The sequence below is a fragment of the Mercurialis annua genome, linkage group LG1-X (assembly GCF_937616625.2).
Source record: "Mercurialis annua linkage group LG1-X, ddMerAnnu1.2, whole genome shotgun sequence".
Lineage (NCBI taxonomy): Eukaryota > Viridiplantae > Streptophyta > Magnoliopsida > Malpighiales > Euphorbiaceae > Mercurialis > Mercurialis annua.
In genome coordinates, this window is record NC_065570.1 from 60,593,731 (window position 1) to 60,611,628 (window position 17,898).

General features: G+C 29.6%; 1 protein-coding gene and 1 long non-coding RNA gene across 2 annotated transcripts; both read right to left on the reverse strand.

Annotated features, from left to right (window-relative positions):
- Positions 1-1,211: 1,211 nt before the first annotated feature.
- On the reverse strand, positions 1,212-2,339 carry LOC126665671 (uncharacterized). The gene is made up of 2 exons (XR_007637678.2): positions 1,591-2,339; positions 1,212-1,448 (listed from the first exon to the last, which is right to left on the reverse strand). It is a non-coding gene; the product is annotated as an uncharacterized LOC126665671 (long non-coding RNA).
- A 10,521-nt stretch (positions 2,340-12,860) lies between these two features.
- LOC126665703 (uncharacterized) lies at positions 12,861-16,601 on the reverse strand. Its single transcript, XM_050358580.2, has 4 exons — positions 16,292-16,601; positions 15,916-16,047; positions 15,743-15,813; positions 12,861-13,290 (listed from the first exon to the last, which is right to left on the reverse strand). The coding sequence occupies exons 1-4, from the start codon at positions 16,454-16,456 to the stop codon at positions 13,047-13,049; spliced, it is 612 nt and encodes a 203-aa protein (XP_050214537.1). The 5' UTR covers positions 16,457-16,601; the 3' UTR covers positions 12,861-13,046.
- Positions 16,602-17,898: the final 1,297 nt, after the last annotated feature.

The window sequence follows — 17,898 nt, forward strand, 5'->3', positions numbered from 1 at the left end:
AAATTTTAATTAGACTAATCGAGGACCTGTGTTTTTTAGTTTCTCTCAGTTCTTTCACCAGTTTGATCTAAATAAATTAGAAGCAAAAATTATTGAATAGTTATTTAATTTTCGTGACCGGTAGAACCGATATCTTGATAATTGTATAAGTATCAAATATATATAATTATTTTAATTTAATTTTTATTTTCAGTTTAATTTTTGAGTTTATAAAATTACTATGTATTGTTTTATTATAAAAATAAAAAATAATTAAAATATTAAGAATACAATTTTAATTTAAATATAATTTAATTAACTTTAAAAGAATGACTTATAAAAAAATGCATAATATATATCCATTTAGCCTATAAAACCTGTTATAACAGGTTGCGACACTGATTCAATATAAAACAAACAAATTTCAACATTTAAATAAACCAATAAAAGTGTAAACATCTAAATAGAAGATTTAGAAAGTTCAAACTCTATTAATATAATTGTTTTTATTTTGTGATTCGGTTCGATTTTAGTTTGATAGTAAAAAGTGTTTCAATTATACTTTCGTATAAATGGAACTAAATGGACACCCTTAAGGGGCATTAGGTTGGTCAAAAAACAAGAGGAGAATGAGAATAGAAATGGACTATTTTTATTATTTGTGTTTGTTTATCAGAATTTACAAGAGAACACTACCACATAAGTCACTTTCGGCAACAGTAGATAAATGTTGCATAATGTACAAAAACTGTTGCCGTAAGTCTACTGCAACAGTTTTAAATCAGCTACATTTGCGGCCGCTGCAATAGGTTTTAATAGCTATTGCAACAGGTTTTTTAATCTATAGTAATAGAAATAAAACCGTTGCATTTAATAGCAAAGGCAGCAGTTTTAAATCTCTTCTGTAACAGTTGAATAATGTAGTTTAGGCAACAGTCTTTTTTATAAAGCAACGGTTTATATAGTACTTTATGCAACACTTATATATACTATTTGCAATGGTTTGACTAAAACTTTAAGCAACAGTTTATATAGAAAAGACAACGGTTTTTATTTGAGGAACCGAAATTAAAAACTGGATTATTCGCTAAATTTAGAACCAGAAAACATTCACTAAAATTGAAAACATAATAAGATAGTCACTAAAATTCGAAAAACGGAAAATATTTATTAAATTCAAAATCGGAAAATATTCCATCCATTACATCACATAATGGAAAATATTCCATGCATTACATCACGAAAATACTCCATTCATCTATTACATCACGAAAATATTTCATTCATTACATCACAAACAAAAAATATTCACTAAAATTAGAAAACGGAAAATATTCCATCAAAATTATTGAAGAACTGCTTCCTTCTCTGTTTGCTTCTCGTAACCCCTCTTCCATAAACAAGTGCACGATCGGGACCCTCTCACCTATAACAGTGGAAAAGGCATCACTTCCACTGTTTTGGAGCTCCTGTAATTTGGAGTGCACCAGAAATTAGTATGAAGAACGATAAGAATTAATAAACCACTAATGGATATAACATAAAATTCAACAAAAGTAGAGTAGCAATAATTTCTAATTGAAAAAATAGAGCTATAGACGAGAAATTTACAATCTTGCTTAACATGGGAGCTCATCAAAAATCACATTAGCTCTGAGATATGTCCACTCTAACAGTACAAATAGCTAAACCCGTGTTTTGTATTAAACACGCCTAGTCGCCAAGTGATGCAGGTTGCATCAAAATCCTACATGACAATATTGTCCTTCCACATAAAAAAACCAGAGGGCATTGTGGTCTACTGCCATGCAATAAAATATTTAATGACCCGGAGAATTCCAAACTCTATTAATGATATGGTGTAAACTGCATTTTTACTATCATATATGAGAAGAACCATATGATTTTACAATAGAAAGTATTCTTGTTATGATCAACTTCTTATCAATTGATAAAAAAATAACAAATTTGGCAATCATGGTAAAAATATGACAAAAAGTATAATGACAGTTCATTTCAATACCACATGTTTAATAGATCAGATTAAGACCATACCAGTGACCCAATTGAATTCTGAAAAATTAGCCGCCCTGTGGGTAGTTAGTCAAGGACACAGAGACACTTGACATTACAAATCACGAAGAAAATGGAAAACTAGATGACTAACCTTGCAAAAATGGTAGAGAAACTTCTCCACTGGCAACTTACAAAAGATTGTCTTTCACATTAGAGAAAAAGTCCAAAGGGTGATGCTACCTGCATATATAACTATAATGTTAGTCGCATTCTTCAAGCTTTACAATATTTCTATGACAAAACTATGATTTATTTGATTTAAATTGCTCACAAATTTCATGGAATTTAATATTATTACGCCTTTAATGGAAATCACCTATTTCCTCCCTTTCTCATAGAAATAAAATTTTCATTTTCAAGAGAATCAAAATTCAACTAAATATTTTAATAATAAATAAATAATATATAATAATTATAAAAATATTTTCAAATATTTATTTAAAAATAAAAAATATATATATATTTTTAAACAAAAAACACTTTTTAAAGAAATAAAAAATTAAAATTATTTTTTTAAAAAATAAAATAAAAAATTAGTTTTTTTTCTAAATAAATTATTTTTTAAAATAATAATAATAAATATATTTAAAAAAATAAATAAATATTTTTCTTGCAAATTTCTACCTATTGCCATTGCTACACTAATTATTGAACCAAACAACATATGAAAACAATCATTCCCTTTCCCATTTCTTCTTATTCCCATTCACATTCCGATTCCGATTACCAATCTTAAACAAACGGCCCCTTAGAGTGTTGTCCCTCTAACCGCTTGAGATCAGTTATTATCTATATTTTTAATTTTTTATTTCGTTATTGTATGCACATTTTAATTTAATATAGATAATACATTATTATTATATGAAAAAGGGTAATGTTACAAATATTTATAAATTATACTTATTTTTTCAATTTAATGATAAACTTTAAAATGTTTTAACTGTATACAAAAAGTTTTATTTTGTTCTCAATTCAATACACGAGTTCATAATAGGATGACGTGACTGCCAAAAATGATGTCTCTCTCAACAAAATCACATCAATGAATGAGTGACATATTAGCATGGACATCAAAATGAAACTTCATACATATAATTGAGACGTCTTAAAGTTCGTGATTAAATTGAAAAAAGCTGGTATACTTTATGAATTTATTTAACAATTACCCCTGTGGAAAATGATCGACATGAGATTCTAATTTGAAAATCAGCTAGTAGATACATATATAAGTGAAAACTGTTTTATTAGCTTATATAGCATTATAGGAATTTTATGGATTTTTAATCAAGTGATAGATAATAAAATTTAAAATTTATATAATACAAATGACAAATACCGTGTGTGATTGCCTCTGACGAGTAATTTGTAATCAAATCCAAGATTTATATATGAAAACATAGAGCTTTTAACTTCGTCTAATAATTTAATAATATGATCAATAAACTATAACTTAAATAACACGTGCATTGGAAAACATTTTTGCTGGAATTAAATTTTTCTACAAGCGTTAAAAATCTTTTAATCTCAAATGATTAAAAACAATACTCCTTCCGGTTTTTTATTTGTACATTTAGATAATAACACACAAATTAAAAAAATGTTTTTATGTCTTAAATTATAAAGATAAAAACTAATTTAATTCTATTAATTAATAAATATTTTATTTTATTACATGAAGATATAATTATAAAGGGGGTAAATTTGAAAGATAATAATAAAATTTTAAACATGGACAAATAGGAAAAACAGAAGGAGTAATAATTTAATAACATGAATTAAATTCAAGTTTATTCTCCAAAATAACAATTATTTGTGGTTGTTTTTTTTTCTTTTAACATGTTCTTTGATGTTGTGTTTGTGTCTTATTAGATTTAATTTTTGAATTCATGTTGAAGATAAAACTTAAAAAGTTTAAAATTTTAAGGATAGAGCGGTTTACAAATTGTACTTTCAATGTTTGAACTATAAGTGTATTGGACTGGGACGGAGATACATGGGGGCATGCATTGGCACTTGCCCCCCCCAAACAATCCAGAAAATGTTTTTCAAGTAGGTACAATCTCTGAAACTCTTATATTCCAATACTAATTAAATTCATTAAGTTTAATAAATAATGATGCACTATCTCTAATATTTATTAAATCCAAATTTATATGAAGACTAAAATTTTCAATATTATAAAACTCTTATTTCCGTGTACTAATTAGTAATTAGATTTAATTTTTATTTGCTTATTTAAGAGTATTATTAAAATAAAAAAATACTAATTTAATTTACAAGTAGAGGGCCTCCGTCATTTTATTTTTTTTCTTCTTTTCCTCGTCAATTTATTCCACTGGCACCGACTATTGCAATCAATTTCTATATTAATTTAATTTTTCAATTTAATTTGTTAATATATTGAACTTCAAATTTCAAGGTAATTACTGTTTTAATATATATATTATAATTTAAGATTCTAATTTGTAATTTTTAAATTTATTTAGAGTTTTTTTATGGATTATTTATTATGTTTTTGATTATTTATTACTTGGTCACTTATATTGAGAAGAAAATTGTAAAGACATTCAGTAATGATTCAATTATTCATGAATTTTATGATATAAAAAAAAGACCTATAAAATTTCACGACTAATATTTAATATTTTTATGTTGAATTTGACTCATTTATTTTATTAGTGAAGTTATTAATTTTTTTAAGATAGTTTAGGAATGGTAATTATAATTTTTTTGCCCCTCCAGAAAATAATTCTGCCTTCGTCCCTGGCATTGGATCTATTTAATAGTTTAGAAAGCCCTAATTAATAATTATATTTACAGCTCTAATTATTATTTTGGAATAATTCTTTCAATTAAGAACGGTTTATTTATGTAATTTATATTATTATTGGTAAAAGTTAGCCAATGACAAAAAAAAAAAAACAGAGAATTAAAAGATTTAGATGGCAACCCTATTTCTGTCACACAGTGACACGCACATAGTGACAGCCTCCAATTGAAGTTAAAAAAGTTAGTATTATGAATTTATGATCATAGCACTGCACAGACGACATTGACTCAAATGCTCCCTATCTTTCTCTCATGCACTCAAAATCTTTTTTTACCTGCAAAATTAAATACACCACAACAGTCCAACAAATTTACTACTATTATTTTTAACCATAGCGACACAATTATATGCAATTTATATACACAAGACAAAAATGTATGAATGATGGATACAGTAAAAGAAAGAAAATAAAAAGTTGTTTTTTCGCCATATTTAATGAGGCTCTGCAATTTCTTAGGTAGAGACCAAAGGGATAGCAAATAGAGTCTGAATCATGCGGATTCATCGCTTGTTTGTCATATCTTATTGCCCATACATACACAGTATATATACATCATTTCTTTCACCCGCATTTATTTACTATACACCCACTTGAACCTACCATTTTCCTTATTACTACTTGTCTAATTATTTATGCTTAAACAACCTTATAAATAATTTTTAACTATTTTTTTTCATATCAACGGGTAAGAGGTGCGCTTTTAACTCACGACTTTAATAGAATGCTGCTGAGCTCTTGTACCATTTTGAACTATAGTTTATTGGTCTCATAATAACTCTAGTACCATTTAATTGCAACTTATTCATCAGTATCATTTATATGTATACTAGTACGGAACCCTCGCGTTGCTTCGGGCAGTCCCTATTCAAAATTGAAGCACAACAACTGAATAACTGATATAAAATTTATAAATATTTATAAATATTTAATAATAGCCTTAATAATAAGTAACTAATCAAATGATATATTTATTTAATACTCTATAGTCTTAATAATATGCACGGGGACAAAATTAATATACCATTACAAATAAAGTTTAGCGGCATATGTAGTCATATACATTTCCGAATATATAAGAACGTATTTAAACTAAAAATATACAAACAGAAATATTAATTCACTCTTGTAGTAAAAATAACTATAAATAATATGAAATATTATATTTTCAAAAAAAATAATCAAAATATACAATACTTATGATTAATTTATTAAAACATATCTACAGTGTCCTTTTTAATTTTTAAAAGTAAATTATTATAAAGCCATTATATCTAATCCTCAAATAATAAAATTTTGAGAATATTCAGATAATTTTATCCTTAATTAATACTAAATATAATATTTTATTTTTATATAAAATAAAACAGTTGCCCATTTTTTCTATCTGGACGAAAGAAGTAACGATTAATATTGCAATAATTGAATATATAAAAGCACACTGATATTATTATGTTATAAAAGATCATATGCAATTTAATTGCATTTCGGATATAATACTGTGCCATATTCAATTAATAACATACTTTAATAAATTAATATGATATTTAATTTAAGAGTAATTTTTAAATTCATTCAAATTTGCTATTAAAGATTTCAACGGAGCACATCAGTCTAAATGTTGGAGCTGAAAAGGAAACATGCTTAAATATGTTCATGTGCATGCCATGCGGGAAGGAACGGTGAAGTTGCAGCACATTTCAAAAGAAAAGGAGGAGATTACAGCCGATCAAGGATTGACTGGTGAATCGAGCCGTTGATTGTACTAAATTCATGCAACCATTAGATGAAAACATACAGATATCTAACACCATTCGATCGTTCAAAATAAATAAATTATAAATTTGAAGTCTGAAATCTAGTACTGGAAAACCAGACACAACTCATTTCAGCATAAAAACAGTAAAAAGAGAAAAAACTCCTGTTTTGCATCATCTCGTTCTTTCATTTCTAAATATGAGAGGACAACGTTGTAATTAATTTTTCCAGTGCTACAGCAAGGAACTCATACAGATTCTTCTCCCTCGCGCGCGGCTCACAAACCGAACAATAAAATTCATATTACATAAAAAACAATGCAAGTCTTAATAAAAATAAATGCATTAGGAACATTCCAGGGTCCGTCAACGCGATAGCTTATGAAATGTCACAAGAAAAACAAAGTTTCAAAATAAATACCAAACTCAATAATAATAATATGATGATGCCCACTAAAATTTATTTAGGTGGGGTGTGTGAAATTTTACGTAATCGAACGATGTGCGGTTCTACTTTTTCTTTTAATTACATATAGTTTAATAATTTTTTAAATATTCCTTAAATCAGGTATCAGACCATTACTCTAAAATTAAAAAATAATTGACTACTCTAATTAAGTGAAAGAGTGTAGATTAATGATGATGATTTTTTTATTTAAATACAATAGTAAAATTGAAAGGTGAAGAAAAATGAGGTAGCATTTTATTAATTAGTCTATTTATAATTTTATTTTAGTTCATAATATTAATGGTTTATGTTTCACTAATTTAATTTTTTTTATTTTGATGTTTGTAATATATGTATAGATTCCATTATAAATAAATTTTATATTATAAAAAACAAATGACTAAATATAATTAATACTAATAATTTTGAACAATATTATCCAAAAGATTTACGTAGTTAATTTTGTTATATTTAAGAAATTAATAGTCAAAAGAATATCTTTAATGGTTAAAATTTCTTTCAACAATAGTAGAAGGATTAATATGTACTTTTATCTACAATTTTAGTTGTAGGACTGAAACCCATTTCCAGGGTTAGTTTTCATTCGGTGCCAACTGAAACGATGAATGATCCGCTGCACATACGGTATGTTGGGACAGATCTGCAAATCGTTTTAAAGGAAGTCGAGGAAAACGAAGTTCAATTCAAAAACGATGTCCACAATCCAGTGATTAATTTATCAAGTTAGATCTGTAACTATAAGTACAGCTCCAAGGTCGTTCAAGGGCGTATACGCAGCCATAGAGCGTCCATGTCCAAAACATGGATATAAATTCAGTTTAAAAGCACCAGATCATGTTAGATTTTTTTTTTTGGCGACAATTAAGTAAATTTCATTTCTCATTCCCTCAATTGTTAATAAGAACTTTGTTAAATATAAAAAACTGGTCAAAATTGGGTTAATCTTCTTACCGGCTTGTACCAAAAAACTGAAAAAATAAATGATTTGTACAAAAAAAAAGTAAGAATTTGATTCTAAAAGAAACTTTTATTCACTCTGTAAAGTATTTTGAGAAGAAAATAAAATATTAAAATGAAAGTATACTTAACCTGAGAGCTGGTTTGATCAAAATGTCTAACGAAGGCAAAACAACAAATAATCTAATTAATTAAACTATTAAGTTTCGCAAAAGCACTGTAAATTTGAATTGTTCAATGACAGCTCCTTTTATAATGTTATTATGTAGGGGCAAAGTTGGGAAATAACTGAAGAAGATATAGATGAAAATCGTCCATGCTTAAGCTTCATAACACTTGTAAGCAATTTCAATTTATATCAACCAAGTGTCAAAGAAGTACATGGCTGAGTCACTACTTCTCCAAAAAGGGAGGCACATATCCACAAAGTCTCTCATTTTCAAAATCCAGCCGTCCACCTCATTTTGATGAGAAAGTGTTATATAATGAGAGAGTTAAATTGTTATTCAAAGTGAAACGAAGGGGTAAAGTAGGAAAGAGCCGAAAGCACTGTTCATTGTACAGTGTTTTTCGGTTCTACTTTATAAGATAGTATATAGATTACTATGACCATGCAGTAAAGTTAAGTCCAAGTGGCTCGATCTTTTCAGTGCGTTTCTGAGGTTTTAGTTTTAAACTTCAATAGAGTCAACGATTTATAGCCAATTTAATATACAACTAACACTAACCACTAATCATATTTCTGGTACAAAACGTGTCCCCCGCCATATTTTTATATATAATACTCTCCCGGTTTATAATATTTATCGCATTTGAAAAATTATTTTGGTCCATAATATTTGTCACTTTAGAATATAAAGAGAGCATTAATTGCTATTTTTTTAAATTTACCTCCAACTAGTTTATTAAAAGAATACAATAACACAAATATTGTTAGTAGTTATAAATTTCAACAAGTTTCAAGATAGGGATAATTTAGTAAAATTGTCTATAATTTAAGACATATTAATTATTTTCTTAGTTATTGTGTTAAAATCAAATGCGACAAATATTATGAACCAGAGGGAGTATAGATAAACATGATGTGCAGTCATTCTTGGAACAATCAATTATCAGTTGTCTCTGTTTTTCTTTTTCAATTACTTACATCATTTTTCTTATTTTTTTCACTTTATTTTTTCTTCTGCAGTGATCAACTGTTTTTCTCCTCCCTTCATTTTATGGATTTTTCCATGAATAAAAAATCACTTTACCCCCTCAACTTGACACAAAGTATCAAAAACGTCTAAATTGGCAAAACAAGATCGCTTTTACCCCGAACTTGTCAAAACCGGCTCAAAAACCCTCCTATACTGATATGACACCTTAATTGGAGAGTGAGTTTTAAAAATATCATAATTTATTCTAATTAATTATAATTAAACTCTAATAAGCCATAATTAAACTCTAATTAATTCAGGGGCCTTTTTGAACTTTTTCAAAAAAAATCATTTTTTTTTATTTCCGGCGAGGAGGAGGCTCCTCCTCATCGGAAAGAGGATGCCCTTCTGTCAATTTTCGAAAGTGGCCGTCTTGGTTGTCTCAGGCGAACTGAGATGCAAACGCATCTGGGGTTGCCTCAGGGGAACCCAGACGACGATGGGTTTGCCTGAGGCAAATCTAGACGCATCTGGGTTCGCCTGAGGCAAACCCAGATGCAAACGCGCATCTGGGTTCGCGGTAGGTGAATTCAGATGACGATGAGTTTGCATCAAGCAAAGCCATAAGGATGAGCCGTTGCTCCTCACCGGAGCAGCAACTTCTCTTCTCAGGCGAGGAGGAGCTGCTTACCTGGAAACGGGAAGTTTATTTTTTTTTTATTAAAAATAGAAAATTTGGGGTTAATTTAATATATAAAATTAAAAAATTAAAAAAATTAAATTATGTTTTGTTTTAAATTATTAGGTATTAATTTAAAATATTAAACAAAAATTAGGACGATTTTAAACTTTTTATCATAAAAAAACTATCCTGTAAAACAAAACCACTATCAAAATCGGAGAGTGTCCCTCACTCTCTTAGGTGAGAGTGGGGAAGGGGATTTTTGTAACAAATTTGACAAGTTTACGATAAAAATAATCCAGTTTTGCTAATTTGGACATTTTTGATACTTTATGCCAAGTTGCGGGGATAAAGTGATCCTTTGTTCATGTTTCCATATATACATATGTAATAGATATAAATTTTAATAAATTTTTTAATTTTGTGTATTATATAAAACAAAATTCTATTTTGACCCCCTTAATTTCGATTCCCGGCTACATCAGGTGTATGTAATAGATATAAAATGACATAAGCATGATGATGAGGCTGTCTCATCACATATGGTACAAGCTTCCAATTGTAGTCTTTAAATGATCGAGTTGTTGTCAATGGTAAGTTAAGAAAAATATTATGCAGGAATTGACACTCCATGAACATGCATATACGGCAGGGGACCTCTCTCTTATCTTCTATATAGTCAAGAAGTTTTTCGAGACCACATGTACTGCAGACTCCCTTTTCGGGCTAAATCATTTTATGATGCAAAATTTAAATTTATCATCAATTGCATATAATATTGGATGAACAAATTAATGGTGTTTAGATAGATTATATCAAGAACGGTAATTTAATGTTTAACTGTTGAGAAACATAACATCTTTCTATAATTTTTATGTAAAAATTAAGATAAAAATACCAATATAAAAAAATGGTAAAGAAGGGATAAGATGAGATGATTATAAGAAATAGGGTAAAAGAAATAGAGGATATTAAACTCCCTAGGTCACTAGGGTTACCTCAAATTACAAAATGATCACTAAACTTCATTTTGTTACAAAATGGTCACTAAACTATACCTTTTGTTAAAAAGGGGTGTCAGTCATATAAAACGCACCGTTTTCAAGCTAATATTGTTATAAAAAGAACACTAAACTTTTCATGAATTACAAAAAAGTCATTGAATTATACTTTTTATTACAAAAAGGTCACTGAACTATGTCCCTTTTTGTAATTTTGGCTTGCCACGTATGCAAAAACATTGTGTTTTATATGAGTGACACCCCTTTGTAACAAAAGGTATAGTTCAGTGACTGTTTTGTAACAAAATGAAGTTTAGTGATTATTTTGTAATTTAAGGTAACATTAGTGACCCAGAGAGTTTATTATCCAAGAAATAGAAGAAACTGTTAAGATAATCCCACGTTGCTAAAGTAAAACAAATATAAAGAGCTTATAAATGTAAAGGTTCAACATCTATCATTTAGGACTAGTTATTAGATCATTACTAAAACTAAGTACATTCATGTGGATTATTACATTTTTAACTGATCATTAATCGATAATATTTCTAATATGTTTAATTATTATTTACCTAAATCATCGAAATATTATGCGAACAATCGAAAAAATTTATAAGCTTTCACATTATTGTGATACTATATATTTCTTATATAAAAATGTGATCTAAGCATGACGATTATCACTCATCATAACCTAATTTTGTAATCTCTGAATGCATATATATTGTAGTTCCTGTGAGTTGATGTGTGAACCTTAAGCCCAGAAAATGACCTTCCACATCAAAAAACACGTTATGAACACAGCACATGCATGACTGCTGTAATATTCTGCTTAATTTGCAATTTATAATTTACAGATAACAAAATGAAAACAGATTATGAATAAAAGTCATTGCAATCATATGTTTAATGTTAAGGCAAAACTGTTTTGATATTATTAGTTTTGTGTGCCGTACACAGTAAGTGGATATTATACATTGAAATGAGCAATGCATGCATTAGCAGAAATATATAGTGGTCACGGTCACCCCCAATTTCTTACACTCACTGACTCAATATATATTAGTCCTTCCATTTAGGTTTACGAGTCAAACGCAAAGCCTACTGAGATAATGTCAGATCAGAATTTAGAATTCGACTAAGAAACAAAGTTCTAGATGAATGCCATTAGGATAATAATACCTATAGTACGTTGCACATAAACTTCTTGTATTTTGGCATTTGCTTCCATTTTTTGAAACAGTATTTATAAAATTTAAAATTCTATATTCATAAAATATTCTTACAAAAAATATAGTTTCATCATTTGGCTTTTCCCAATTTTGGTATTTCTATATTCGTGCTATATAACCGAAGAGTTGAAGTTAAAAGTTCAAACCACGCTAGCCCCTTTTAAAATTACCCGCCAAAAACAGGTTCTAACTCATATATCTATCCCAGTAAAAGAAGTTATCATCATGATAGTGGTGTTCAAATTATACATATGTGCAACATATATATGTTGCACGAAAATTTGTCAAATTTTACATCACTTTTGAACTTTTGTAATTATAACCTATTCTTGTAAAAATAGGCAAAACAATTTTTATATATCCATAATTTAGATAATTAATTTTGTAGATTGGAATAAATACATCAACAACGTGTCTAGTCCAATGTAAGTTGGTTACGTGGGCAAATTTCATTGGTCCATTAGAAAAAGAAGAACTCTACAATTTTAATAAAACTGGATTTGCATATAATTGTCACAAGTCGCTAAATAATATATAAGACTGTCCAAATTTGTTTTTAGGAATATATCAAGCAAAAGAGTCAAAATTATGTATATATACAATTATTTTGCCAAAGAAATATAAAATCGCCCATTTTTCAATTCAACGTTTCTATTTCCGTGCAACAATACTTCATGAACCACTGAGCATGCATGTTAGATGTGCTACAAAAACTAGTAATTGTCTGGAGGAACTAAAAATGAGCAAGAACTCGGAAATTATTCTATGATTATTGTTTAAAGAAGTTATACAATATAAAGAATGTCTCAATCTATCTGTTCAGAGTTTCTGCCTTTTGGCAGTTCAATGTAAAGAAATCTAAATGAGGTGATTACTAAAAAGATTACACCTTTCTGTATTACAAATATAAAAGTGACTATACTTTCTTACCCTTTTCTTCTTTTGGGACTTAAAATGAAGTCATCATCTTCATCGTCATCCATGAGTCGCTTCTTAGGCTTTAATTCACCATTCCGTGATGCCTGTTGCTGCCTCTGAGAACTTTCTGGTTTGCTGAGTGGTTTGGCGGATTTAATTGGAGTTCCCATTCGTTGCATCTTTTGCTTTCTCTGTTTCTTCTCGTAGGCCTTTTTCGATCTCTCTGGGGATAGCAAGCCGTGCTCCATCATCCTGCAAATTACAGTATGCCATGCCTTTCAGTATCAACATTCACTGGTTCAAAATGATTATTGTAAATGGAGCACAAGATAATCAGCAAAAAAATATATAAACACTGCCAAATATTATCGTTTCTTCCGTAGCAAGTATCCATGGTCAAAGTGCCTCACATATCACCAATTATTGTTTTGGCCATGACTTTATTCATTCCTCACTCCGTTATTCTTTTTCTATACATTTCCAGCTAAGTCTGAGATTACAGACTAATCACAACACAAGTTCACCGAGGTGTTGCAATTTATTGTAAAAACAGAGCCATTTTATCCATCTGCATACCATTTTGCAGTGTCATGTACGACATTAAATGGAAAAATACATTAGAAAGTGTGAATCATTTTACGTACGACCCTAAGCTGGCCTGCTAACAATTATGCCGTTGAAGTATCCGTGACTAGAAATGCAATTTAAAGTCAAAGGCCAAAAAAAGGATTCGGTTATTCATAAATTCAATGCGTAAGCACCAATATAAAAACATTGCTGGATCAGACTGTCAGATGTCAACATTGCTTAAGGACTCTATAAAATTAATTTCCACTAAGAAATTTGATCTAAATCTTAGCTCCATGCCTAAAAATGTCCAGTATTCGTTGCTTTTTTTTGCTTCACAAATCCAAATTATAAAATTGGGGCCTATTAGGACATCACAACAATTAGTTTCCTTCTTCTGAGCACTTAGATCACTTCATCCAAGAGGCTGGTAAAGCTGTTGAGTATCAATCATTGTCCTGTTTCCATTCAAATTAGACCCAGAAATCGTCTAATTGGCACACTTTCATACTCGGACAAAAATATGAAAATGCCACGATTCAGGTTTTCGATCTAATTTTTCAATAATTTCCAAATCGACATCAATGACTAGGAACTTCTTATCCACATTAAGCCAAGAATAGCTCATGATACTTAAAGCAGTAGAATTTAGCCTTTAGCGACATGCCACTGCATTCTTTCTGTGAACTTTTCTCAGAGAAATGATCTACACTACCATAATTGCTCGCATATGTATCCAATGCAGTAGTACTCACTTTAGTGAAGGAGCTATAATATTTTCAGGCAAGAAACACAGTATTCGCAGAGCCAACAATCAATATACAGTCTAGACATCGTATGAATTTGAACGCATGCAAAACGAGAAAGATGAAGGCAACAGACGGAAACATATTGCTGGCTAACTAATGTAAAGGAAAGGATGCAACTAAGACTTAGCTGGTAATAATATTAATAAAAAGAAAATTGTGGGATATATCATGCCTTTTCTGTAGAATGCACACGCAGTTTCATTAAAACTGATACTCCTCAAACTAACAGTGTCAACCTCAATCAGAAAAAGTTTGTGATGGTGACCAAAGAACATATCCATTAGTAGTAGATTCTGTGACTGTAAACAATGTGTAAATGTTGTAATTGCTCAGAAGCTAGAAACCCGAACTCTTCATTGTCAAGAATTATCGAGTTTGAGTTTGTGCAATTGGCCAAAACCTTGAAAATCATTTTAAATCAATCAAATTAAAATTATGTTTCATTGAAACCAATCAAATAATTCCCAATGTCCTGTGAAATAACCAGTCATCAGTGGTTGTAAGTTTTCATTTAAGGATGAACATATATTTCTCAAATGCTATGATACCGAGGATGTTTGAGATGCATTAAAGCAGAAAGATAATATCGATGAAAGCGGAAAAAAAAGTTGCTCGACACAGAGGTCCTTGGCCAGCTTACTTCATGAGAATTACAAATTCCAATGAAGAGAAAAAGGTAAAAACAAATCACAGCAGTAACCAGCTCATCTAAAGATCCCTGGGAATCACTCTACATCAAACAAGCACAGAACAAGGGGTTACCGTACTTTTTTCAAAGAAATGTGTGTGGCGCAATAACTGATGACAAAATGGCGCCTGTGAGACCTAAAGTATGCTTCTTATCACATTATAAAGAAGTCACGTGGCATGACTAACGCGATACATCCAAACAAAAAAATAATGCCATCACTGGAGGATTTTAACTACTGAATCCATAAAGTCTTGCACGTGTCAACGGAAACAACACAAAATCAGAACTACCTAAAAAGATATAGATTACACAGTGTAAATTGTAAATGTGTGCAGGAATGAATAGCATAATAGGAAGATAGTGATAAAGCGGTATTAACTGCATTATATATGAAAATAAGAGCTTATGATCGTAAAATTTATGTAAAATGTAGACTGATAAGTAGACGGGAATGAATTATAGCAGTCTGCTTTAGTTTAACAGAGGCATAAACAAAGACAAGGATCTGATTTATTGGCGAAGTGACGAAGACATAAATTCATCATCTGATGATGTTACGATTCATCCCAAACTTCACATCTATTTAACAAATGTATAATGAGTGAAATGTCCCGAAAGACTAGAGAAGAAAACTCACCAAAATTCTGCCATCTCACTACTCGGTATCTGCTGAGATAATGACTCGTAGAATATCCTAAGGGGTTCCCTCTGTGAAAGAGAATCGAAAACCATTAGAATGACTGCCACTTCATACAACAAATCACAATAATAATAATAGAAGAAAACAATTTCAATGTCAAGAATCATAACCTCCTCAGGAGGGTCATATTTTTGGCCAGCCAAAGAGAACACTTTTTTCTCCCTCACTCTAGATTTTGTTGTCGTTTTAGCAGTTGTAATAGTCGTCGTCTTCGATGAACTGGGTGCTGTTTTTGATTTTACCTTCCAATCCAAACGAATTACACATTGGGACATTTCAAATTCAGAACAAACACGAATCACCCAAGTGAAGGAAAATCAATAAAAATAATACAGAATTAGCATATCCAAATCACCAAATTAAGCACAAAAACAAGCTTATCCCAATCAGCTAATGAATCAATTAACAAAAGATATCAGAATCAAGACCCAAAGAACCAATTCAATCAAATCAGAAAGAAAATAATACAAATTTAGAGATGGGTACCTCTGTTTTAGTAAGAGTTGATATAGATTTAAGCTTAGAATCAGAAGCAGCTGGTCTCTGTTGCTGTTTGTTAGAGGTTTCAATCGGTCTTTTCAAAGAAGAAGAAGAACCACCGCCTGGCCGGACCTTAACCGCCGCCACACTCTGCTTTGTCTCTGTAGCCATATCTATTAATCAAAACCCATTCTTTATTAATTTCTTCAAATCAAAATTAAATCTTCTTCTTCCTCTTTGATATGAAGCAGAAAAATTGAAAAGGAAGGAAAATTAGGTAGGTAGTGAAAAAAAACGTTTTTTTTGCGGTTTAACTGCTTTTAGATTGTCGGGTAGTTAATTTAACTGTACATTAATACTAGGTTGTACGCTATTGCATTGTCTAGTGTACGTTGAGATAAAATTACGTATTTATCCGCACCGATCGTGATGTGGATAAGATTCTATACTAGGTAATGGAGGTCATTTATGGTTATTTAGAAAGGAAATTTGTTGTTCATTTTTATGGAGTTCAAGTTCTAGTGAGAGTAATCTCTTTGTAAACGTAGAGAAATTCTTAGGTAAACCGAGTCTACCACGTTATTCATAGACTAAACTAATCACGTTATAACACCTCATTTAAATGATGACAAATCGTAATAAATGTGTTTAGATTTGAATGGTGATATTATAATTTTGTCATCATTTTAATAAGGTGTTATAACGTGATTGGTTTAGTCTATAGATGACGTGATAGACTCGGTTTATCTAAAAATTTCCCGTAAAGATATTACGATGAGACAGTGGAAACACAAGTGAATCTAAATATTTACACTCATGCCTAGTTATAACTATATTATTATTTTATTGGCAAAAGGTATAAAAGAATTTCATAGTTTTCATAAAAGTATAAATCAGTCTTTTTATTTTTTTGAGATATAATTAAGCCCTTTTTATTTTTAAATAGAACAAATAACTCCTTTCATCCACCATCATTAGAAACGCTTGTTAATGGCTGACATGTCTCTCATAATCATATAGAAAAAAAGTTTAAAAATAATTTTAATGTTTAAAATATTTACCAAAAATTTGAGGGGATAATGTCCCAAAAGTAAACTAAAACGGTTTATTTGTTCGATTTTAAAACAACAAGGGTTTAATTGTTCAATTTTAAAAATATGAAGACTTAATTGTGCCAAAAAAAAGTTGATATGTACTTTTAAAAAGAAAAGTCAAGGGTTTGTTTGTACCTTCTGCCTATTTTATTTTATACTCCCTCCGGTCCATAATATTTGTCGCATTTGAGAATTTTTTTTGGTCCATAATATTTGTCACATTAGAGTTTCAAGAAAGCATTAATTGCTATTTTTTCAAAATTATCTCTAGCAATAAATACTTTGTAAGGTTAAAACAACTAGTCAAATATAAAACAAGTGGTAATTAATATGAACAATTTAGTAAAACTATACACCAATCAAGACATATTTATTATTTTTTTAATTTATGTGAAATGGCCAAATACGACAAATATTATGGACCGGAGGGAGTACTGGTTTAACGTCAATTAACTGCGAACACGCGATAGATTTACTTTTTCTTATTTGATGTGCCTTTTTGTTTATATTTTTGAATAT